General features: G+C 39.4%; 1 protein-coding gene, 2 non-coding genes and 1 pseudogene across 3 annotated transcripts; 3 read left to right on the top strand and 1 right to left on the bottom strand.

Annotated features, from left to right (window-relative positions):
• The first annotated feature begins 7208 nt into the window (after window positions 1–7208).
• LOC130725242 (uncharacterized) lies at window positions 7209–9502 on the top strand (annotated as a pseudogene).
• An 8429-nt stretch (window positions 9503–17931) lies between these two features.
• LOC130727215 (small nucleolar RNA R71) lies at window positions 17932–18038 on the top strand. The gene has a single exon (XR_009015240.1). It is a non-coding gene; the product is annotated as a small nucleolar RNA R71 (small nucleolar RNA).
• A 1883-nt stretch (window positions 18039–19921) lies between these two features.
• LOC130725241 (uncharacterized) lies at window positions 19922–22644 on the top strand. Its single transcript, XM_057576488.1, has 2 exons — window positions 19922–20065; window positions 20464–22644. Exons 1-2 carry the CDS (start codon window positions 19922–19924, stop codon window positions 22642–22644), a joined length of 2325 nt encoding a protein of 774 aa, XP_057432471.1.
• On the bottom strand, window positions 20923–21029 carry LOC130727089 (small nucleolar RNA R71). The gene has a single exon (XR_009015128.1). It is a non-coding gene; the product is annotated as a small nucleolar RNA R71 (small nucleolar RNA).
• Window positions 22645–25374: the final 2730 nt, after the last annotated feature.

The raw sequence follows: 25374 nt of genomic DNA, 5'->3' as shown, positions 1-25374 counted from the left end.
GTAGTGATCTTTCTGAATATCGTTGGTGGTGGTCGACATTTGAGTTTTTCACACCGGCCCGGATCTCTGAACACTGTTAAGTGTGGTAATCAGAACTTATGCTCTGATACCAATTGAAGGTATGAAAAACACTAGAAAAGGGAGGGGGGGTTGAATAGGGTTTTTAAGTTTTAAAGCTTTCCCTCTAAGATTTTGGTAATTTTTTCGGTATAAAGAACACAAGGTGCAAGAGATGAAAGAAAGAGAAAATCACACAATGATTTTATTCTGGTTCACTTGATAAATCACTCAAGCTAATCCAGTCCACCCGTTAAGGTGATTTCTTCCTTCTTAGAATGAAGGCAATCCACTATTTAAAGATTGTTACAACTGCACTAGCACACCTTGCTCAATGACTAACAAATCTAAGAACTAGCAACACCAAGACAACCCTATCTTAGTCTTCTCAAGAATACTGACCTCATCGGTCTCTCAAGGAAATGCAAACAAAGTTTGTAAAAAGTTTGATTTACAGAGAGATGCTTCTAAAACAAGCAGAGGTAAACACAATAAGAACAATGAAGAAATATTGCTAAGGTATTCGCTTGTAGGTTTTCACTTGTAATGCACAATTGTTTCTTAGCCAATTTCTTCTATCTTCATCCTTTAAATACTCCAAGGTTTAGGTTTTGTATCTGTTGATAGAATCCATCCGTTGGAGAGCACTTCTGGAATTTCCAGAACCTGCTGTGGCTGAACATCGTAGGTAAGACGGTCAGAATTGTACACTTGCTTTTGTACTATTGACAATGACATTGCCTTAGCCTAGTTGACTCTTGATCTTAGGCGACGCTTCATGTTGGAACTTGTGAAGCATTGTGATCAGAGTCTGAAGGAAGGTTGGATCTTCTGACCTTCTGAACTTCTGCTTCTGGATTGTTCACTCTGAACTTCTGGTCTTCAGAATTTGAAGTACTTTGGTCTTGAGTGTCAGCTTACTCTTGGACTTCAGAATCTTCAAGTCTTCAGCTTCTGGATTGTTCCTCAGAACTTCTGGTCTTCAAAACTTCAGTGCTTGAGTCTTTCATAGTCCACATCAGAGCTTTAATCTTCAAAACATCTGAGGCATTTACTACCCTTAAGTAGAACGTAGTGATTGCAGAAGTGTTTCATTGGTTACTCTTGGGTCTTCAACTTCTTATGTATGTATCTTTGAATCAGAATCAGAATATGTTTGTCACACGCTTATAAGACAAATGTTAGAGTACCCTAATTGTTCATACACAATAATAAACTTGTTATATCATCAAAACATAGAGTTGTCCCACATGACCAAATCTTGGTCTTACAACCGTCAGTGCACATATTTCCAAAACCGTCATTGCCTATCTCAATCAAAGTTATCTCGAAAGATTTTGGAAACAAAGCCACACGCTATCTCATTTTCTATTCTCACTCTCTCTCTTCCAAGAAAATAAACCCTACTCTCTCTGCGAATTTCTCTTTATCTTCCCAAAATTCTCAATGGTCGGAGTTCTTGCTACCTCCTCCAAGGCACCTTCCAAGAAGGGCTGCAAGGCTGCCTACACTGCAGTAGAGATGGAGATCATCCAACGCAAAACAAAAAGGATCAACCAACAACGATCCGTTCAACTCCAAGAAGTGGGAGCTGTCAAAACTGAGAAATTGGGTGACAATGCTATTGTGTCACCAAGGTACTTCAAAATGAAGGTTCACCTTGGTGAAGATGGCTGGGCTTGCTGACCTTCTTCATCAAGACTGGGAAACAGTCTATACTATGGCACAGCGTGAAGTCTATGTGCCACTTGTGATGGAGTTTTATGATTGTGTTGTGGTTTTGGACCGTCAAACCATCAAGTCCAAAGCAAACAACAAGATCATCACCGTCACACTGAAGGATGTCGCTGACGCCCTCAATGTGAACCTTGACGACGGAGAAAGATATTCTCCGATCTGGCTGTCAAAAGCTGACGATTAGCAGTGCATATGGAAGAACCAAGATGATCCCTTGTCTGTGGAGGTGAGCAACCTCAAGGATGAAGTCAAATTCAACAATGCTGTTGTTGGTCAATCTGCAAGTGTACAGAATCTACCCGGTTTTAATTTATCGAACCACAGGGAATTGGTATGAGAATTCAGTTTAAGCCTCAAGTTCACGGTAGGAAAGTGAGTAAAATTCAGTTTTAAAGTTGATTGTTTAGGTGATACTTAATTAGAAAACTAACAAAGATAAGTGTGTGATAATCAATGGTGAGAATGCCTTGGGTTCTTTCTTAACTAATTCAGTTCTAGTCAACCTATTCTATCCACAAAACTCTGAGTCTCTCCTTGATGTTCTAGCCTAATAAATCATCTATCGATGCCTCGGATAGACAATCCTCTCAAGCCAAAAGATAAGCACAATTCCTTGATAACCTAAACATTTGCTAAAGGCATTAAGCATGCAATTCAGGCCAACAAACCTCAACTCTTCCTCTATTCCTAGTAGCAAGCTTAGAAGAGGTAATCCCACAACAAGTTTCTAATCTATAACAAACTTTCGTTCTATTATAGAAAAGCATAAAGCTAGCACATGTTCTAACTTGAAACATAAAGCATGGATATGGGATTCAAGGGTTTACTCAGAGGAATCATGAATAGAAATATGAATTAAGATTAAAATATCATAAGTCTTACAAAGAACCCAAAGCAAAAGGGGTTTTAGCCAAACATGGCTATGAAATCCATACAAGAAGATAAAGATGAAACCTGAAACATAGGGCTTAGAGAAAGCTCCTCAAGCTCCAGAACTCAAACCCTCTCTTCTAACTTATGAAAATATGATAAAATGACAAAAGGTTACAAAAGAAATGATAAAAAACCTATTTATAGGAAAACAGGTCGAGTGTGGGCGCTCAGGCGCCAATTCAGCACGCCTGAGCGCCAATTCAAGCTGAAAATATGGCCTCTAGAAGGAAATTGGCGCTCAGGCACTCAACAGGAGCGCTCAGGCGCCAATTTCTTTCTAGCATCATGTAAACAGCGATCCAATTGGCGCTCATGCGCTCAATACGAGCGCCAGAGCGCTCTCTACATGCTAGAAAGGTTGTTGGACTTCTTCTTAACTCCTCTTTATGCCTCCCTTCAATTCTCCAAGCCTCTTGACCTTCTTTCTTCATCAATTTTCAGACCTAGCTGCTTGGGAACAAAGCAAGGACAATATCTAGGATTTCCAAGAGTTTATTAGCATAAAAGACCCTCAATTCAAGTAGAAAAGATATACAAGTCCTAAACTTACTTAAAATGCAAGAAAGGTCCCTATAAAACTATAAAATTACCAAAATAAAGTAAAAACACAAATAAATATAAAAATGCATGAGAATGCATGAAACACTACATGAGACTCAACAAAAGACTCAAAACTAACTAAGAAATTACCTCAAAAAGACTACTAAACTAAGGTCATCAGCTGTGATCAGCAAAGTTGTCTTGCCAAAGGATGGAGCAAGGAGTCATGTCAACGCCCATGCAAGGTATGCGTTGTACAAAATTCTTAAACGGGTAAAAATTAATCTAGCTCACTTGATGTGGAGCTATCTACTGAAATTTCTGGAGAAAAGCCAAGGATCTTCCTTTTTGCTCTCTGTTGACTGTGATTCTGGAAAAAGAAGGGAATCACATCTGAGTTTGTATCTTTTGAGGAACGTTTAAATGAAGACATCATCTCGCCAACACCAATCAAGCTGGGAGATGTCAACAAGATGAACATCTCTTACGATGATTCGGAAGTTCCTGAGGAATTTCTGACAAAGAAGAGGAGGGTCGTCAGAGGAAAAGGAAAGGCCATTGCCAGTGAACAATCTGGCAAAGGCAAGAAGAAAAATCAGAAAGAACTGTCCGATCAAGTCTTGAAGGAACCGTCCAAGAGGATTGTTCCAAAGGCTCTGAAGATTGCATCGTGCCCTAAGGACGAGCTTGAACCGTCTACAATCATTCCAAAGGCACCCATTAAGGAACCGTTCATCCGGATTGTTAAAGGCGGAGCATCTGTACAGTCTCAGTCTCATCCGATTGCTTCAAGAACTCGATTTGGAAAAGGGTGTCTTGCAAACTAGCTTGAAAAGGTTTCACAGCCTTTGTACCGGAAGAGGAAAATCCTAGCAGATGAACCTGATGAGCAATTGAGTGATGAAGACATCGCTTTTCCCACCAGTCTGACCAACTCTCTTGGAACCACGTTCCCTTATCAAAAGGTAACCACCGAACTTTCCAATCAAGAATTTGTCAATTCTTTGTTTAATGACTCGTATGAGCACCAAACACCTGCCACTCCACAACCGTTCAACACCGACACCAAAAATTACTGAACCTTTAAAACCACTCTCCCCACAAACAAACATTGAAGAACCACAAGTTGTGAAACTCATTGTTCACAAATCACCTAGATTCTCCCCTGGTCTCACCATGGCATCCTCTGATGAGGAAAGGACAAATGTGGAAACAACCACTGAAAACACTTCCTCTCCTCGACCATCTCACATCATCTCCATACCAGACTCCACACAGACTATGCAACCTGTTCAAAGTGATGAGCAATAATTTACTCACTTTTCATAGCCTTAATTCGTCATTATTGATGAATATTCGTAATTAATTGACCTTGCTTGACAGAGATTTCTATTATTTGGTCTAATTACGTTATTTATTATTTTCAGGTCATATTTTCATATTTGGCAGCAAGGGCATTTTGGGAATAGTGGATTGAAGATAATATTTGTGCTGAAGAGTGAAGATTGTATTTTAGGATATCTTAGGATTTAATTTCAGAATAAATAATCCTTAGGATTCAAACTGATTTAAGTTTGTTTTTTAAGGATCTTATCTTTAGGATTTATCTTTATCTTTTAGGATTTGATCTCAGCTCTATTTAAGGATTTGTGCTGAGACAAACATTTTACCTTCTACTTTATTATTCTAATGCAATTTCGTTTTTTAGTATTATGCTTTTAATCCCTATTCTCTTCTCCAATAATATTGCTGATTTCGCCCTTTCCATGGAAGGCTAACTTCCTTGGATCGAATTCCTTTGCAACGTATATCGCGCTCTTGAGGTATAGTTCTTAATGTAGAATTCGTTCTTAATTAATATTCTTCGTCTCTACTTCTGATTTAGGTTTGCTTAATTCCATAATCTAGAATTAGAAGATGATGCATGTTCGCTTAGTCTATGTTAGGTCGTAAAAGGTTCTTAATCGCTTAGTTTAGGAATCTGTGAATTAAATATCGCTTAGATAACTAATTCTCACGAACTAGGTAATTAATAAGAAAGAATTGATCTTTTTATACCAATGATTGAGTAGCGATATACTGAACAAAGCAATTCGTCTGTTTTACTTGATTGCGTTAATCCATTTATTTACTTTTACTTGTCTACTTAAATTGAACCATAAAACCCCCCCAGTGTGTGTGCGTTCGTTCTTGAATCTTTGTTGAAACGATAATCCTTGGGAAACGACCCAGGAGTCACTTCCTAGATACTACAGTTTTTCTTAAATCAATTATTTGCATCGGGTACGGCCTCGATCAAATTTGGCGCCATTGCCGGGTAATTATCGTCCTTGCCAAAGGTTCAATAGAATTAGTATTAGTAGTCGTAACAGTAGTATTAGTATTAATTAGTAGTAGTAGTAGTAGTTCAAGTTCAATCTCTGAAGTTTCTTAGGCTACAAGTTAGGGTTTCATTATCTGTTAGTGTTGTGTGTGGAATTTGTTGCATTCAAACTTCTTTCATGATATGATTAACATCTGATGCACCACAGGTACTGAATTTGTTGCTGAAGGTAAGGAATTAAATTTTTTGAAGGTTAATTCGGCTGCAAACTTCAAACAGCCATAACTTTTGCTCCAAAACTCGGAATTGAACATAATTTCTATGCTTTTGGGGTAGAAGAAGCTACTTTATTAGTGTGGCATGACTAGGGCGAATCCTGGGTTTGTGCATCCATTAATTTCTGAAATAGACAGAGAATTTCATAGGTTGATTAGAGCACATAGAGATTTTGCTACTGATCCTCATTTAAGTGATTCTGATTCTGACCTTGAATTTGATTCTAATTTTGTTGCAGTTTCTGAAAACATGGCTAAACAAGGACCGCGAGAGAGAACACTAAGCGAGCTGGCTGCACCTGATTTCACCTACGAAAGCTTGTGTATCCAGTATCCTGAGGATGTACCATGTGTACTCAAAACCGGACATTCCATTTATTGCCTAAGTTTGGTGGTCTTGCAGGTAAAGATCCTCATATGCACATCAAGGAGTTTCGTACTGTCATATCCACCATGAAGCCTCCTGAACTTGACAAAGATCATATCTGTTTGAAGGCTTTTCCTCATTCCCTTCAAGGAACTGGAAAGACCTTGTTGTATAACCTACCTCCTGCATCCATTGCAAGCTGGGACAACCTGAAAAGAATGTTTCTTGAGAAGTTCTTCTCTGCCTCTAGGACAACTTCAATCAGAAAAGACATCTCAGGAATCAGGCAGCTACATGGAGAGACTCTATATGAATACTGGGAAAGATTCAAGACACTATGTGTGAGCTGCCCGCATCACCAGACATGACATGACTCCTACTGAAGTCAGGCGTTTGTTTGAGAAGATGGCTACTAATTCTCAGCAGTTTAACACAAGGAGTAATGATGCTGTTAGAAGTGTTAGTGAGATTGGGACAGATCCAAGGGTGGACAAGCTTGAAAAGAGGATGGAAACCATTGCCACCTTGGTTACTCAATTGTGCATGAACCAGAATAAACCTTCACAACAGGCGAGAGTTTGTGGCATTTGCACTAAAGACCATAATACTGACGTTTGTCCCACCTTGCAGGAACCTACAGTTGAGAGCCCTGAAGCATATGCTGCCAACATTTTCAACAACCGACCTCAGCAAAATTATGATCTGTCATCTAACAGATATAACCCTGGCTGGAGAAATCATCCGAATCTTAGATGGTCTGATCAGTCACAACTTGCCCAACCACCGTTTCAGAATAATGCTAGACCATATGTTCCTCCTCCAATGCAACAACAGGCTAAAAACCCTGCTGCACCACAATCTAAAAAATCTTCATTGGAGGATATGTTGAAGCAGATGACAGCTCAAAACATGTAGTTCCAACAAGACACCAAGGCATGAAGCATCTATTCAGAATCTGACCAACCAGATAGGACAAATGGCTACTTCATTAAACCAGCTACAGTCCCAAAATTCTGATAAGCTGCCCTCACAGACGGTTGTCAATCCAAAACATGTGAGCGCCATCACCTTAAGGTCGGGGAAGCAGATTGAAGCGGACCATGGACCTGAACCTAAACCTGAAAAGGATACTGAGACCACTTCCACAAGAGCCTTCCACGTACAACCACCTTCCATTCCTCTTCCATTCCCTCCGAAAGCTATGTCAAGCAAAAAGAAGGAAGAGGTAGACAAGGGAATCTTGGAGATATTCAAGAAAGTGGAGGTGAACATACCTCTACTTGATGCACTCAAGAAAATCCCAAGATATGCGAAGTTTCTGAAAAGGAAGCTGAAAGGTAATGAAAGAGTTTGCATGGGGAGAAATGTTTCTGCAATCATAGGTAAAGCTGGTAAACCTGCTCCTGTTTCTGATGTTCCTGAAAAGTGTGAAGATCCAGGTACGTTTTCTATTCCTTGTGTCATAGGTGATACTAAATTTGAGAGTGCCATGCTAGATCTAGGAGCTTCAATTAACGTTATGCATATGTCTATTTTTAAATCTCTTTCACTTGGACCTTTGAAACCTACGGGTGTTGTCATCCAATTAGCAAAAAGGAGCACCGCACACCCTACTGGTTGGGTAGAGGATGTCTTGGTTAGGGTTGGTGAACTCGTTTTCCCTGCTGATTTTTATGTGCTTGAAATGGAAAAAGGATCTTCCCGTAATACAGTTCCTATTATTTTGGGGAGACCATTTTTAAAGACAGCCCGAACTAAGATAGATGTTTATGCTGGAACACTTACTATGGAATTTGGTGATATTGTGGTTAGGATAAATATTTTTGATGCCATGAAACATCCACCTGAGGATTATTCTGTGTTTCACATTGATTTGCTTGATGAACTGTTTGATGATATGCTTGATGAACATGATTTTGATTATCCTTCACTCACTGAGTCATACACTTGCCATGCATGCACTGATTCTGAAATGTGTGATTCTTGCATTGATCAATTTTTGGACACTGTTGTTGAATCAGATGTTAAGAAATCCGACTGCACTAACCCAATTGTTGAGGTGCAGGCTGCAGACACTGTATCTGCTAGTTTGGTTCCATCTGTTTTGTAGGCACCCGTATTGGAGCTTAAGCCCTTACCAGATAACCTCAAGTACGCTTACTTGGAGGATGATAAGAAGCTCCCTGTCATTGTTTCCTCTCTCCTTCATGATAATCGAGAGGAAAAGTTGCTGCAAATACTAAAGAAGCACAAGAAAGCTATTGGTTGGACCTTAGCTGACATTCCTGGAATTAGTCCATCCATGTGTATGCATAGAATACTCTTGGAAGATGGAGCAAAACCAGTGAGACAACCACAAAGGAGACTCAACCCAGTGATACTTGATTTTGTGAAGAAGGAGATCACCAAGCTGCTGCAAGCTGGAATTATATATCCGATCTCTGACAGCCCTTGGGTGAGCCCAGTTCAAGTGGTACCTAAAAAGACAGGACTTATTGTAGTGAAGAATGAAAGAAACTAGTTTATCCCGACTCGAGTACAAAACAGTTGGAGAGTCTGCATTGATTATAGGAGGCTCAATCAAGCAACTAGAAAGGATCACTTTCCTTTGCTCTTCATTGATCAAATGCTTGAGCGCTTAGCAGGTAAAAGTCACTACTGTTTTCTTGATGGTTTTTCTAGGTACTTTCAAATTCACATTGCTCTTGAGGACCAAGAAAAGACCACATTCACCTGCCCCTTTGGAACTTTTGCCTATAGAAGGATGCCCTTTGGCCTAGGCAATGCCCCTGGTACATTCCAGCGGTGCATGGTAAGTATTTTCAGTGATTTCTTAGAGAGTTCATCGAGGTATTTATGGATGATTTCACAGTTTATGGATCTTCATTTGATGCATGTTTAGATAATCTGGATAAAGTTTTGCATAGGTGCATTGAAACTAACCTTGTTTTGAATTATGAGAATTGCCATTTTATGGTAGAACAAGGCATAGTTCTAGGTCATGTGATTTCTAACAAGGGTATAGAGGTAGATCCCGCCAAGATAGATGTTATTTCACATTTGCCTTACCCCTCTTGCGTGCGAGAAGTGCGTTCTTTTCTTTGCCATGCAGGTTTCTATCGCAGGTTCATTCAGGATTTCAGTAAGAAAGCCCTTCCTCTCTCTAACTTGCTGCAAAAGGAAGTGGCGTTTGACTTTGATGAGAAATGCAGAGGCGTTCGATCGCCTCAAGAAAGCCTTGACCACCACTCCTATCATTCAGGCACCTGATTGGACAGCCCCTTTTGAGCTAATGTGTGATGCCTCTAATTACGCATTGGGTGTTGTCCTAGCTCAAAAAGTAGATAAGCTGCCTAGGGTCATATATTATGCTTCTAGGACTTTAGATTCTGCACAAGCAAATTACACAACCACTGAAAAAGAGCCTCTTGCTATTGTGTTTGCTCTAGATAAATTTAGATCTTATTTGCTTGGCTCTAGAATTATTGTTTACACTGACCATGCAACTCTAAAGTTCCTGTTGAAGAAGGCTGAATCCAAGCCATTATTGATCATATGGATGCTCTTGCTCCAAGAGTTTGATTTGGAGATTCGGGATAGGAGTGGAGCACAGAATTTGGTGGCCGATCACTTGAGTAGGATTGAGAGGAATGTTGATTCTCTACCCATTAGAGATGACTTTCCGGATGAGCGACTCTTTAATATTTCGGTTTCTTCTCCTACACCTTGGTTTGCTAATATTGTTAATTATTTAGTTGCTTCTGTTTTCCCTCCATTTGCATCTAGAGCTCAGATTGATAAGCTTAAGAGTGATGCTAAGTATTACTGTTTGGATGACCCATATCTATGGAAGTTTTGTACTGACCAGGTTATTAGGAGGTGCATTCCGGATCATGAGATTGAGTCAGTCCTTCAGTTTTACCATGCTTCTGTAGTAGGCGGTCACTTTGGACCCCAAAGGACAGCACGCAAGGTGCTTGATTCTGGATTTTATTGGCCCACCATCTTCAAAGATGCGTCGAGGATTTGCAGCACTTGTGAGCCATGTTAGAGAGCAAGCAGTACCATTTCTTGGAGAAAAGAGATGCCTCAACAGCCCATGCTGTTTTGTGAGGTCTTTGATGTCTGGGGTATCGATTTTATGGGACCTTTTCCTGTTTCTTTTGGTTTTTATTGTATTTTGCTTGCTTGATTATGTTTCTAAATGGGTGGAAGCTAAGGCCACCTGGACTAGTGATGCTCGAGTTGTTATGGATTTTGTTAGGTCTCACATCTTTTGCAGGTTTGGTATTCCTAGAGCCATTATTAGTGACCAAGGCACCCACTTCTGCAATCGGTCCATGCAAGCTCTTCTCAAGAAGTATGGGGTTGTTCATAGAATTTTCACACTTTACCATCCTCAAACAAATGGGCAAGCTGAGAATTCCAACAGAGAGATAAAGAGGATCTTGGAGAAGACGGTCCAGCCTAACAGGAAGGATTGGAGCAATAGACTTGAGGATGCTCTTTGGACCCACCGTACTGCTTACAAAGCACCCATCGGAATGTCGCCTTATCGCGTTGTCTTTGGTAAAGCATGTCATCTTCCTGTTGAGATAGAGCATCGTGCTTATTGGGCTGTGAAGACTTGCAACTTAGCTCTTGATCAAGCTAGTAAAGAAATGAAGCTTCAACTGAGTGAGTTAGATGAGATCTGTTTGGAAGCCTATGAGAACTCTAAGTTCTACAAAGAGAAGACCAAAAGATTTCATGATAGCTTGATTTCCAGAAAAGAATTTTTGGTTGGACAACAAGTGTTGTTGTATAACTCTAGGCTTGGCCTAATGAGCGGTAAGCTTCGTTCTAAGTGGATTGGTCCTTTTGTTGTTACTAATGTGTTTCCTTATGGTACTATAGAGATTAAAAGTGAATCCACATATAAGATCTTCAAAGTTAATGGTTGTTGACCCGGGGATATACGAGTATTTTTGTGGGTCTTTTATTTTATTTTTAATTTATTTTTTGAGTTTTAATTAGTTTTTATGATATTTTAGAATAATTTTTGGATTTTTAATTATTTTAGGATTTTAGGAGTTTTTATTATGATTTGGTAGATTTTAGTAGTTTTTATCTTATCATTAATTAGTACTTTTTAAATTATAGATTTAGTTAGGATTTAGGTTGTTTATTTTTTTATTATTATCTTTCTACTATTTTATTTTGAATTTATTTTGTTATTTTTATTTTATTTAGGATTTTTTTCAGAATAAAAGGAAAAGAGAAATTCAAGTAAAGAGAGCTGATTTAGTGCTGATGGTCCATGAAAATTAAGGTGCACTTGCGAGGACTCAAGGGCTGCAGATTCATACCGCAACAGGTGGCGCAATCACAACAGAGGTCCACTATAAACCATGGGTCACGTAACACTTGATTTCACACTTTAAGTTCTGCACCATTTGCGTGCTGACACATGGCAGAAGCATTAGATGCCTTTTTGGCTTATTTGAGAGGAAGATCACATGATTGAATGGAAACGGAAAAACGGAACCTGATTGGAATTGGAAAGATAATTTATATTATTATAATATATAATATAATATATTAGGTTTTGGTTAGTTTATGAAGAGGTGATATAAAATAAAACGGCAGTAGGAGGCGGACACAGAAGGAGAGGAAAAACGGCATTGAGGAGAAGAAGCTTCTTCAATTATCCTTCGATTTGATAAGTTCTTTTTCTACTTTTGTGTAATTTTCATGGTCATGCTTGGCTAAACTTCTTTTAGTACTTGGGATGCAGATCATTTTTATGATTATGTTTTGATTCGAACCTTTGCTTCATATGAATTCTATTTATCAATCTACGTACTTGTTTCATTTTATCTTGATTATACTTGAATACATGCGAGTAATTTACTGATTCTTATGAGAACGGAAGTTGATTAGGAATTAGAGAAACAAGGAAACAATTAGATTAGGCGTTGCCTACTGTTTGATTCAAGAGTAGAACATAATTGCGTTGGATAGTTTAAATAGGACTTAATCTTCAATTCTCTGGTCTAGGTGCTCGTAAAACAGACTTAGTAATTGAATTGAAAGTCTAGGGCGTGTGAGTTATCAACATCTTAGAACATAGGCTAAATCGTCGTAGATAAGTTTATTAGATTCATATGAACATTGTTTGAATGAAGGCATAAGCCGAATAGGTGAAACAAGACCCAAGTACTATTTTTCTCATCTGATTTCTTAAACTATTCAATTTTTCGCTTTTACTTTTTATGAGTGATTGCTACAATCTTCAAAATCCTTAAAATTGGTTTTTATTTTCATAATCTAAATACTAGAAAATAATATAATTAGTATTGAATCACTGTTGGTCAATCTGCAAGTGTACAGAATCTACCCGGTTTTAATTTATCGAACCACAGGGAATTGGAATGTGAATTCAGTTTAAGCCTCGAGTTCACGGTAAGAAAGCGAGTAAAATTCAGTTTTAAGGTTGATTGTTTAGGTGACTAATTAACAAGCAATTGAAATATAAGTGTGTGAGAACAATGGTGAGCATGTCTTAGGTTCTTGCTTGACTAATTCAGTTCTAATCAACCTATTCTATCCACAAAACTCTAAGTCTCTCCTTGATGTTCTAGCCTAATCAATCATCTATCGATGCCTCGCATATACAATCCTCTCAAGCCAAAAGATAGGCACAATTCCTTGATAACCTAAACATTTGCTAAAGGCATTAAGCATGCAATTCAGGCCAACAAACCCCAACCCTTCCTCTATTCCTAGTAGCAAGTATAGAAGAGGTAATCCCACAACAAGTCCCTAATCTATAACAAACTTCTGTTCTTTTATAGAAAAGCATAAAGCTAGCACATGTTCTAACTTGAAACATAAAGCATGGATATGGGATTCAAGGGTTTACTCATAAGATTCATGAATAGAAATAGGAATTAAGGTTAAAACATCTTAAGTCTTACAAAGAACCCAAAGCAAAAGGGGTTTAGCCAAACATGGCTATGAAATCCATACAAGAAGATAAAGATGAAACCTGAAACATAGGGCATAGAGAAAGCTCCTCAAGCTCCAGAACTCAAACCCTCTCTTCTAACTTATAAAAATATGATAAAATGACAAAAGGTTCCAAGAGAAATGTCTAAAAACCAATTTATAGGTAAAACATGCGAGTCTGGGCGCTCAGGCGCCAATTCAGAGAGCCTGAGCGCTAATTCCAGTTGAAAACATGCTCTCTGGAAGGTTCCCAGCGCCTAGGCGCAAATTCCCAGCGCCTAGGCGCCAATTCCAGAAGGCTCAGAAAATATAACTAGCGCCTAGGCGCTCGAAGCTCGCTGGAAAAGCTTTTTAGCTTCTTCATAACTCCTCTTCAAGCACCTTTAAGTCCTCCATCAATTTCATGCTTCTTGGCCTTCTTTCTCCTTCAGTTTCTGATCTGAAAACTTAACCAACAAGACAAGTAAATTATCCAGAAGCTCAAAGAGCTTATTAGCCAAAGAGGACCCTCAAATAACATAAGAAAATCATGCAAGTCCTAAACTTACTTAAAATGCGAGAAAAGTCCCTATAAAACTACAAAATTACCAAAACAAAGTAAAGACTCAAAGAAAGATAAAATGCATGAGAATGAATGAGATACTACATGAGACTCGACAAAAAGACTTAAAACAAACAAAGAAATGACCCTAAAAACACTACTAAACTAGGGTCATCACACCACTATACTCAACGGCAGCTCGCCCTCGAGCGTAAAAAACACTCGCTTGCCCTCAAGCGCAAGAAATGCTCCCAAAACCAGTGCCCAACATGGAATACTTATAAGAAAACTAGAGGATTTAGCAACCACAGCTGGTTCCAAAAGAAAGACACAACAATCCACTTCATGAAACTTTCAGACAAAGAATAGTGTAGAGTCCATCATGAGAAGCATATAGATCTAAAATTCCTAGGATGAGATATATATTTAGTGCACTGAGCACACAAGCAGTTCATAGGTTCTGGATATCATTCACTCAAGAGCAACCAAGATTAAACATGCACAAATTCAATGAGACTTCAAAGGGTTGAAATGTTGGCTTGGTGAAGTACAAGGTGGTTGGTCCCTAAGAAAGTCTAAAGCTTCAAGCATCTTGAGTGTGGTCCTATTAGTAACCCCGAAGCTTTCAACAACAAACTTTTAAGCACAAGTCTCTTGGCCCCTTTTTCAACTTTCTTTTCTTCTATTTTTTTCTTTTTGCAACTCCAACTTGATTAGGAGTCTTTTTTTTTTTCTTTTTCTTCTTCATATTTTTTTTTACCCTTGGGGCAAGAGACATTTCCAACTTTAATTACTAGCTCCAACACAATGCAAGGACCAACACTCCCCAAAATCCAACCTATCATCCATCCCAATCATTTGGCTAACAAAGAAATCTTCAATAAGCTCAAAAGGGACAACTAGGGACAAATGCTCAAGCCAACAAACTCTGAAGCTCAAAAACCTAGAGGTCTCAAGAATTGTGCAAGTATCACAGAGTATGCCAAGAGTGAAATCAATACATAACCAAGAAGTACATGTGAGTCAGGATCCTCCCGAGAAATTTTATGGTGAAGGGTCGAAGATGGACCCTTATGGACTCACACCAACTCTATCCTTAAGAAACACTCGGAAGACCAAAGTCTCCTCCTCTCTTCCCCAAAGCATGCAATCACTCATCCCCAAAAGAAAACTCAAGTATTCACAAAAACATTTTCTAAAACCAGCACAAGTTAGAGAGCATAACTAAGGGCAAAAACATGTGAGTATAGGGAAGTAAAGACCCAAAAACGACTCTAACAAAACAATGCATGATTAAAAGAAAAATAAAAGCTACAAAAGAAAAATATGTAAAAATGCATGAGCTTAACTAAGCGAAAGGGTCGACCTCCTTTACAAGTTACCATGGAGGCCTTAGACACACCTCCTACATCCAAAATCCATGCTCTTATTGAAGGTGCGAAAAACACTAGAAAGGGGGGGGGGATTTGAATAGAGTTTTTGAATAAAGGGTATACTTTTCAAGTTTTTTCAAACTCAAGGATAAGAACTAGATGCTGAAGGATAAGAAGTGAAGCACGCAAGTATTTTATCCTGTTCACTTGAGATAAAAGCTCAAGCTAATCCAGTCCACCCGTGAAGGTGATTTCTTCCTTCTTCTGATGAAGGTAATTCACTAAAATCAATGAGTGTTACAACTGCACTTTGCTACCTGCTAAGTGACTAACAATACACTGATTTTCTCACTAGTATCCTCTTAAGAAGCTGATCTACCGATCCTCTTAAGACTAGCTAAACACTGAATCAACCTTGATTCAGTCCTCTCAAGATCCGACCAACCTTGGTCTCTTAAGGAACTTTACAATGTGATGTAAAAGGTTTCGGGTTTACAATGAGTGCTTCTAAAAAGCTAATAGTAAACTCAGATGTTTAAGAACAGTGAAGAAATAATGCTAAGAGATTGGTTCGTAAATGTTGGATGATTTCAGCAAAGTTTCTTCGTCTCTTTCTTCTTTCTTCAGCCTTTATATACTCCAAGACTTGTGATGTAGCCGTTGCTAGGGTTTTGTCCGTTGGAGTGGCAATCTTGTAAAATCAGACTGCTAGGCTGCACGAGGTAGGTGGCGGACAGACTGAGACTTGTACGATGATAGCGACCTGTCCTTACACCAGTTGACTTGAGATCTGAAGTGCTTCAGATGAACGTTGGTGAAGCTTCTGATCTTCGTCAGATTAAAGCTTGGATTCTTCTGACCTTGCAACTTCTACTTCTGAACAAGTTCCTCAGAACTTCTGAACTTCAGAGCTAGAATAGCTTGGGTCTTCAGAACCAACTTCTTACAAGTCTTCAGAACTTGAGTCTTCTGCTTCTGGACCGTTCCACTGGAACATCTGGTCTTCAGAACTTCTGACTCTGGTTCTTCAGAACCTCTTGAGAAATTGTATCTTCAGAACTTCTGAAGGATTTGCCACTGTTCTTAACGAACATGGTACGCTTTAGAGCTCTCTTTTTAGTATCCTTTGGTTCTTCTTCTTCTGAATAAATAGGCTTGGATCAGATTCAGAACCTGTTTGTCACATCTAAAAAAGACAAACGTTAGGGTACCACAATTGTTCATCATCACAAACCTTAATTGTAATCATCAAAATATAGAGATGCAACCACTGAATAAAACTTGATCTTACACTTATTCCCTGCAAAATGCAACAAACAAACAAGCAAAAGAAAACAAGACTTGGGTTGTCTCCCAAGCAGCCCTAAGTTATAGTCCTAGGTGGACTCTCCTTCCTTTGATGTTAGGAAGGAAATTCCTTACCATCACACATCTTACCACATGAGCAAGGTAGGAACCTTGCACAAAACTTTTGGAAAAACTCCTCCCAATACAGGGTATCATCTAAACCATCGTACCAAATCCTTGCTCCCCCTTTCAAGGAGTGAGGGAAAAGCTTAATCATGAGCTAATCACTAGTCACACCTTCCATTTCTACAATGTGACTAGCTTGAATGAATCGGGCCATGTGGTCTTGGAAATTCTCCTCTTTAGACCCCCCATACTTGTTTTCTCTAACAAGCTTGATGAGAGCTTGATTAAGCTCAACACCTTTTTCACTTACCTTGGGGGTCTCCTTTGAAGACCTGGACAAGCTTTTGATCATATCACAAACAAAATTATCATTAAGGTTAGTTTGTGAATTAGGATTGAAAACTGAAAATCTTACCTTGTCCTTACCAACTCGGAGGATGAGCTGACCCTTATCAACATCAATCTTAGCCCTACCTGTGGCTAAGAAGGGTCGGCCTAGAATGAGAGGAATCATTGCATCCTCTTCCATGTCCAGCACCACAAAGTCCACAGGGAACACATACTTATCCACCTTCACCATCACATCCTCAACAATCCCATATGGGGTTTTCAAGGATCTATCCGCCATTTGTAAGGAGAGCATGGTCGGGGTGACCTCTTCTAAGTTCAGCCTTCTAAACATGCTAAGCGGCATCAAGTTGATGCTCGCTCCCAAATCACACAAGGCTTCAACAACAGTCAACCCCTCAATCTCCACTGGGATAGTAAAACTCCCAAGATCCCTTCTCTTCTTAGGCATTTTTCTTTGCAAAATGGCACTACACTCCTTAGTCATCATGATAGTTTCATCAACCTCACTCAACTTCCTTCTCTTATTTAAAATGTCCTTCATGAACTTAGCATAGATCGGCATTTTTTCTAAAGCATCGGAAAAAGGGATATCAATATGGAGTTTCTTAAAAACATCCATAAATTTTGAAAACTTTTTATCCAAATTATTTTTTAGTCAATGCTTTAGGAAATGGAACTTTGCTAAGCTCAGGAATAGGATCATTCATCACTCTAGTTTTAATAGAAACACTCCTTTCCTCCTCAACTATTTCCTCACTTTGTTTTTTTGACTCATGTAACACTCTCCCACTCCTAGTGGTAACAACAGCAGAATTTTCTTGTTTAGAAAAAATTAACGAATCGGGAGAAAACTTACCTTGAGGTATCTCGACCATTTGCTTGACCAGCTGGCCAATTTGACTTTCCAAGTTCTTTATAGCCACCTCTTGGCTCTTGTAGTTGTTCTTCATGCGGTTGATGAAAGTCTCAACCAACTCCTCCAAGAGTATTGTAGACCATCATAAAATGTTGCAACCAATTCAGCTTGGGTGAGATTGTGTTGAGGGCATTTCCTCAAGAGCTTCTTGAAGCGCTCCCAAGCTTCATAGAGATTTTCTTCAGTGGGTTGCACAAAATTCATGATGTCTTTTTTCAATTTCCTCAAAAGGGCTCTTGGGAAGAACCTTGTTGTGAACTTTTCCGCTAAGTCTTCCCAAGTAGTGAAGATCCCTTGAGGTTGAGAATTCAGCCATTCCTCAGCGGTGTCCTTCAAAGAAAATGGAAACAAGCTCAACCGAATTGCATCCGTTGGAACATTGTTCACCCGGTAAGTGTTGCAATTTCGGATGAACCTCTCCATGTGAGCATGTGGATCTTCCAAAGTACCTCCATCGTATTGGTTTTAGCTCACCAAGTTGATGAATGCCGGTCTCAACTTAAAGTTTCCCACTCCCTCGGGAAAGACAATGCTCCCGGGATAGTCATAACTCATGGTAGCCGAAGTGAGTTCGCGAAGAGACCGGTTGGCATTCTCAACTTCTTGTTCACATAATCGGAGGGTGATGCCCTCTTGGATTCTTGCCTCGATATGGGCTTGCATCTCCTCCTCTGTCATATGGCCACCCATGACGGTGTCTCTTGTGAGAGTAGCCTGAAAGTTTGATACTAAACAGAGAAAGATTAGTAGCACCAATTCTAGACAAGTCCAAAACAAAAATAAAACCACAAACTAAAAACTTAAACCAAAAATCGCAAAACAATTCCCCGGCAACGGCGCCAAAAACTTGTTGGTCAATCTGCAAGTGTACAGAATCTACCCGGTTTTAATTTATCGAACCACATGGAATTGGAATGTGAATTCAGTTTAAGCCTCGAGTTCACGGTAAGAAAGCGAGTAAAATTCAGTTTTAAGGTTGATTGTTTAGGTGACTAATTAACAAGCAATTGAAATATAAGTGTGTGAGAACAATGGTGAGCATGCCTTGGGTTCTTGCTTGACTAATTCAGTTCTAATCAACCTATTCTATCCACAAAACTCTAAGTCTCTCCTTGATGTTCTAGCCTAATCAATCATCTATCGATGCCTCGCATAGACAATCCTCTCCAGCCAAAAGATAGGCACAATTCCTTGATAACCTAAACATTTGCTAAAGGCATTAAGCATGCAATTCAGGCCAACAAACCCCAACCCTTCCTCTATTCCTAGTAGCAAGTATAGAAGAGGTAATCCCACAAGAAGTCTCTAATCTATAACAAACTCTGGAAGGTTCCCAGCGCCAATTCCAGGTAATCCCACTGAGCGCCAATTCCAGTTGAAAACATGCTCTCTGGAAGGCTCCCTGCGCCTAGGCACCAATTCCCAACGCCTAGGCGCCAATTCCAGAAGGCTCAGAAAATATAACTAGCGCCTAGGCGCCAATTCCCAAGGCCTAGGCGCTCGAAGCTCGCTGGAAAGGCTTTTTAGCTTCTTCATAACTCCTCTTCAAGCACCTTTAAGTCCTCCATCAATTTCATGCTTCTTGGCCTTCTTTCTCCTTCAGTTTCTGATCTGAAAACTTAACCAACAAGACAAGTAACATATCCAGAAGCTCAAGAGCTTATTAGCCAAAGAGGACCCTCAAATAACATAAGAAAATCATGCAAGTCCTAAACTTACTTAAAATGCGAGAAAAGTCCCTATAAAACTACAAAATTACCAAAACAAAGTAAAGACTCAAAGAAAGATAAAAATGCATGAGAATGAATGAGACACTACATGAGACTCGACAAAAATACTTAAAACAAACAAAGAAATGACCCTAAAAACACTACTAAACTAGGGTCATCAATCACAATCCTCGAGAGATCGATAATTTATTACTACGAGCAACTTTGTACACTTGCAAAGTAGCTATCAAGTTTTTGGCGCCGTTGCCGGGGATTGTCTTTCCAATACTAGTTTTAATTAATCTCTTTTGTTTAGATTTTTTTTGTCTTTCAATTTTTTTTATTTTGTTATTTCATCTTTATTGAACGGGTGCTTCTAATTAGTGTGTTCAGTGTATGCGAGGTACAGTTGATCCAGAGGCATTGCTTTTTGATCCAGAAATCGACCGCACCTTTCATTACCGGTTAGCACAACAAAGAAGAGCTCTTGCATCTGCAATGGCAGCTGAAACGAATCCTGAAACAAATGCTGAATTGGAAGTATTGGATCAAGCGCTTACCACTACGCCAAAAGCAATTGCTGTTAGTGAGGGCGCAACTTTATTTCCTTATAGCACAGAGTCCTCAAGGGGCTGCGATGTTAAGCGCCATGGGGTGGGATGTTAAGCCCATCGAATCCTAAGGGTGACGCTGGATTAATAAATCCAACAATCTCCCCCCCAGTGTTAGCCGGGGGATTCGAACCCATGACCTTGCTCTGATACCACTTATTGGATCAAGCGCTTACCACTACGCCAAAAGCAATTGCTGTTAGTGAGGGCGCAACTTTATTTCCTTATAGCACAGAGTCCTCAAGGGGCTGCGATGTTAAGCGCCGTGGGGTGGGATGTTAAGCCCATCGAATCCTAAGGGTGACGCTGGATTAATAAATCCAACAGGAAGCGCGACTTCGAGCGGAGTTCGCAAGGACTCAAGAGGAACGGGTGCAGGAAGCTGTGCGCCGAATCCAGCAAGAAAGAGAGCTAGAGGAGGTCAACCGCCCCCGCAGGAATCTGAATGAACCTTTCATGAGTTATGATTACCCAGGAAGTATAGCCCCTCAGGATGCCGAGGCTCAGAACTTTGAACTCAGGCCTGCACCCATCAACCTGATCAGTCAACATCAATATAGAGGATCTGCCACTGAAGATGCCCATGCTCACCTAGAGCGGTTCATCAGAAACTGCAGTGTTGCACGTCTTCCCAATGCCGAGCTTGTTCGTTTGCAACTCTTTCCTTTCTCACTAAGGGACACAGCTGAGGAGTGGCTCAACTCCCAACCTCAAGGGAGCATAACAACTTGGGAAGATTTAGCTAAGAAATTCATTAAAAAGTTCTTCCCTCGTACCTTGCTGAGGAAGCTGAAGAACGACATCCTGGTTTTTAAACAGGAAGATACTGAGAATCTCCATGAAGCTCTAGAGAGGTTCAAGAAACTGTTAAGGAAGTGCCCTCAGCACAACCTTACATTGGGAGCACAGGTGGAGAGGTTTTATGATGGCTTGACTGATTCTGCCAGATCAAACTTGGAAGCAGCAGCTAGTGCCGAATTTGATGCTCTTTCAGCTCAAGCAGGTTGGGACTTAATCAATAAAATGGCTGAAAGTGCAGTGAACTCTACCAATGACCGCCAAAACAGAAGGGGTGTACTGGAAATAGAAGCGTATGATAGGATGGTTGCTTCAAACAAGCAATTATCTCAACAAATGACAGCTATACAACGACAGTTCCAGGCAGCCAAGATATCTAATGTGGATCGTGCCAGTGAAGATTGCGGAGCATATTTTGACGAGGAAGTCAAGGCTTTGGGAAATTCCCAAAATAATCCTTATTCCAACACCTACAATCCGGGGTGGAGGAATCATCCTAACTTTCCCTGGAGGGAACATAACAATTCCAATCAAGGAGGAAATAATCAGAGGCAATATTCAAATCAAAGGTTTCAGTCTCAGAATTCAGGACCTCAACAAACTCAGGATCAAGGCAGTGGCAGTGGGAAGAAAAGCTTAGAAGAGTTGATGGAGAATTTCATCAACAAAGCAGATACCAGTTTCAAAAATCATGAAGCTGCTATAAAAAATTTGGAGACTCAGGTGGGACAGATGGCCAAGAAAATGTCAGAAAGACCCCCAAGTATGTTTCCTTCAGATACTGTCATTAATCCTAAAGAAAATTGCTCTGTCATAACTCTTAGGAGTGGTGCTACCTTGAGTGAGCATAAACAGAAAATTGTAGAAAACAATAATGTCAATGATGAGTTTGTAGGAGATATTGAACCTTTAGGAGAAAATAAGAAAGAACAGAAAGAAAAAGAAGACGAAAAGAGAAAAGTAGAATTAGAAAAAAAGTTTACAAAAGTCCTTTTTCCCCCTTTCCCCACTAACATAGCAAAGAGGAGGTTGGAGAAGCAATTCTCCAAGTTTATATCTATGTTCAAAAAGTTGCGTGTAGAGCTTCCATTCTCTGAAGTTCTGGAAAAGATGCCTCAATATGCTAAATTCATGAAGGAGATACTCTCAAAGAAAAGGAGGTTGAGTGAAGAGAATGAGATCGTTGAGCTTACTGAGGAGTGTAGCGCTATTCTACAAAGGAAGCTTCCACCCAAACGAAAGGATCCAGGTAGTTTCACCCTACCTGTTAATTTTGGGGCTTCAAAGCAAGTGAGAGCCTTATGTGATTTAGGGTCAAGCGTCAACTTAATGCCCCTATCAATGTTTGAGCGACTTAATGTTGGAGAACTGAAGCCGACAATGATGATGCTTCAATTAGCGGATCGCTCCATAGTGGCTCCATGGGGAGTTGTTGAAGATGTGCTAGTAAGAGTAGGAGTGTTCGAGTTCCCGGTGGACTTCGTGATAATTGATATGGATGAGGACTCTAAAATACCATTGATTTTGGGAAGACCGTTCCTAGCCACTTCACAAGCGAAAATAAATGTGGGGAAAGGAACAATATCTTTAAGGGTAGCTGATGAGAAGATCACTTTCAATATATTTGACCTGAAGCCAAAACCAGTAGAGAAGAATGGTGTATTCTTGGTGAAGATGATGGAAGAGTGGAGTGATGAAAAACTGAAGTAGTTCTTCCTTAAAGAAAAAGCTGGAGCATCAAATAAGAAGGAAAAGGAAGACGCGCAGAGCGACCAAACTAAGCAAGTCTACTCAATCAGCATGGTTGTCAACTCTGAGCATAAGGAGGAGATCGACTCCAAGCAGAAGGAGGAGACCAACTCAGAGCAGAAGGAGGATAAGGTAAAAGGTGGGTGCTTCCAATGGAAGTCAAAGCATAAGAAAAATGAAAAATCTTCTGTCCTTCTTAATTCAAAACTTAATGATTGTGTTTTAGCTCTTGAGGTTGCATGCAAAAATCTAACTATGGTGTGTGCTCAGCTGAAAGATTCCGAAAGTGCAATGCACTTTGGGATAAACCCCGGATGACATTATGAGTCTAGGGAAGTCTAGCAAAGACTATAAAATTGCGCTTCTTGGGAGACAACCCATGTGATAGTTTTAGTTTTATTTCGTTGGTTATAATATCATTTTCATTTTGCTTCTTAGTTTTAATCATTTATTTTATTTGGTTTTGTACTGTTAGTTTTATTAAAAAAAAATATTCCTTAGTATGAGTTTTTATGATATTTTGAGTCTTAGTGTGTAGTAGAGTCTCATGCATTACATAGGTTAGAGAGCTGAAAATTGGTTAAGTTTTGAAAATTCTAGTAAAATAAGGACTTTTAGTGGTGCTTCTGTCCATTCTATAGATGCGAAACACTGAAACCGCTGCATTAGCTTGGAAAAGGAAAAAATAAAATTGGGAGCTTACTGGAATTTGCAGCGCCAGATATGGCGCCGTTTTTTCCAGCGCAAGTATATTGCTGCAGTTTTACTGATTCCGCTGCTTTAGTCCCTGTTTTTATTTTTATTTTTTTTACTCTATTTTTTTTAAAGTCCAGAAAAGAAATAGAAAAATATTTTAAAAATTCAAAAAAAAATATCAGTTTTTTTTAATCATAAAAATTACTTTTTTTTACATTATGTGAGATGCAATTATCTATGGTATTTTTGATGAGTTTGTTCATGTTGCAAGGACTAAAGTGTTTACGTTAAAAAAGTTTGAACAAGGTTGGAGACTCCATTTGTTGATGAAGTCCTGGTACTATCAAATGTTGCATCTACATGGAACAAACAGGGAAGTAATTCATAAACCACGTTAATTCCTCCTATTTTGCATGTTCACTTTGTGCTAGTAGCAGTGTGTTTTTCATTTTTTTTATGAGTCTGTTTACCCTTATATTCCTGTGTTGTGCACCATGTTACTTGCATATCTTATGCGGTTTCATCTTAAATTTAGATGCTTGTTTTGTTTGTGAAAATTGATGACAATAAGTTATTTGGGTGATTCACATGTGGGGAACTGTTTGTGTTAAGAGAATGAGACCTGGATAGCTTTGGTGTTGGAACATGTTGCCATGCATTTTGTCAAAACAACCGATTGTCGAAGCAGATGTCGTGGCATCTGGCCTCGTGAAGCTAGGGCATCAGTCCTCAGCTTGTGTTTGTGTTGTGGGCCCTCTAAAGATTTACTGTAGATATGTTTTTGAGTTACTTGAGGAGCAAGTATCTATTCCAGAAGGGTTTATTTGTTGGGTTGTTATTTGTTGAAACAATCTTTGTTAAAAGATTGGTTTATATCTTTACTTGTGCAATAAGAAACCGAATCTATCAAGATTGCGTTTTTGAATTGCTGTTACTGCAATCTGTTTCTTCAGCCCATGCTAACCCTAAAGCCCATGTTGCCGCTGCTAAAGTCTATAAAAGGATGAAGACCTAAAACATGAAGGTACCGAAGCTGATAGAGAGAGATCGAGTGTTTTAGGAGTTGTTATTGTGCTTCGTTCTTTGTTATTTGTGAATCCTCTTTGCTCACTGATTCTATAAAGCAAAGAAGGGTTCTGTGTTGTTTGATTACATTCAAACTCTGATTGTTCATTGTGTTTACCAATCACTGTGGCAGTGATTGAGAGAAAGTGAGAGGGGCTCTCATACTTAGGTTGATATTCTAAGTAGAAATACACTGGGTAGATTAGGAAGTGAACTATGAACTGAGTTGTTCATGAGTGTCTCTAATTCCTGAATCTTGAGATAGTGGATTTCCTTTCTTTGGGTGCAAACCCTCCAGACGTAGGTGAAAGTTTTTCACTGAACTGGGTTAACAACTTTTGTGTGTTATTGTTTTGTTGTTAAGTTCTGTTTTACTGTTAAGCGATTGTCGAACCTCTTGTTCCAGCATCGTGCAGGAAAATTGTATCAGAGGGAACCTGAATTACATTTGGGAACCTGAGTTAAGTTGCTTGAAAACATTGTTTTGAGTTCTGATTATGGGTACACTTACCCTTGTGTTTCTGAGTGTTGAGCGAATATTCTGGCATACATGTACCTGCTTGAACCTGTCTTGATTTGCATCTCGGTTGAATATGTGCAGTTTTGTGATTTGGAGAGAGACTTGTAGGAATTATTGTTGGCTTTCAGATTTTTCTTTCATGTTTACCTTAGCGGCCCCTTTGAGCCTTAATTATTATTTCTTTGGTGTCTTGCTTTGGTGATTTGTTTGGTTGTTAAGTGATCTTTAGTTACTTACAAATTGGAAAGAGCTTAAAAATTGTAGGCTTCTATTCTCTCCAAAAAAAAAATGACAAGGAAAAAATGTAAAAATTTGAGGTATGTGCCTCGGAACAAAGGGAAAGAAAAAATATGAAATAAGTGAGTAAGTTTATGGGGGTGGTCATCCCACTTTCTATATTCCCCAATCAC

Source organism: Lotus japonicus, chromosome 6 (assembly GCF_012489685.1).
Source record: "Lotus japonicus ecotype B-129 chromosome 6, LjGifu_v1.2".
NCBI lineage: Eukaryota > Viridiplantae > Streptophyta > Magnoliopsida > Fabales > Fabaceae > Lotus > Lotus japonicus.
This window is presented reverse-complemented; position numbering and strand designations above follow the sequence as displayed.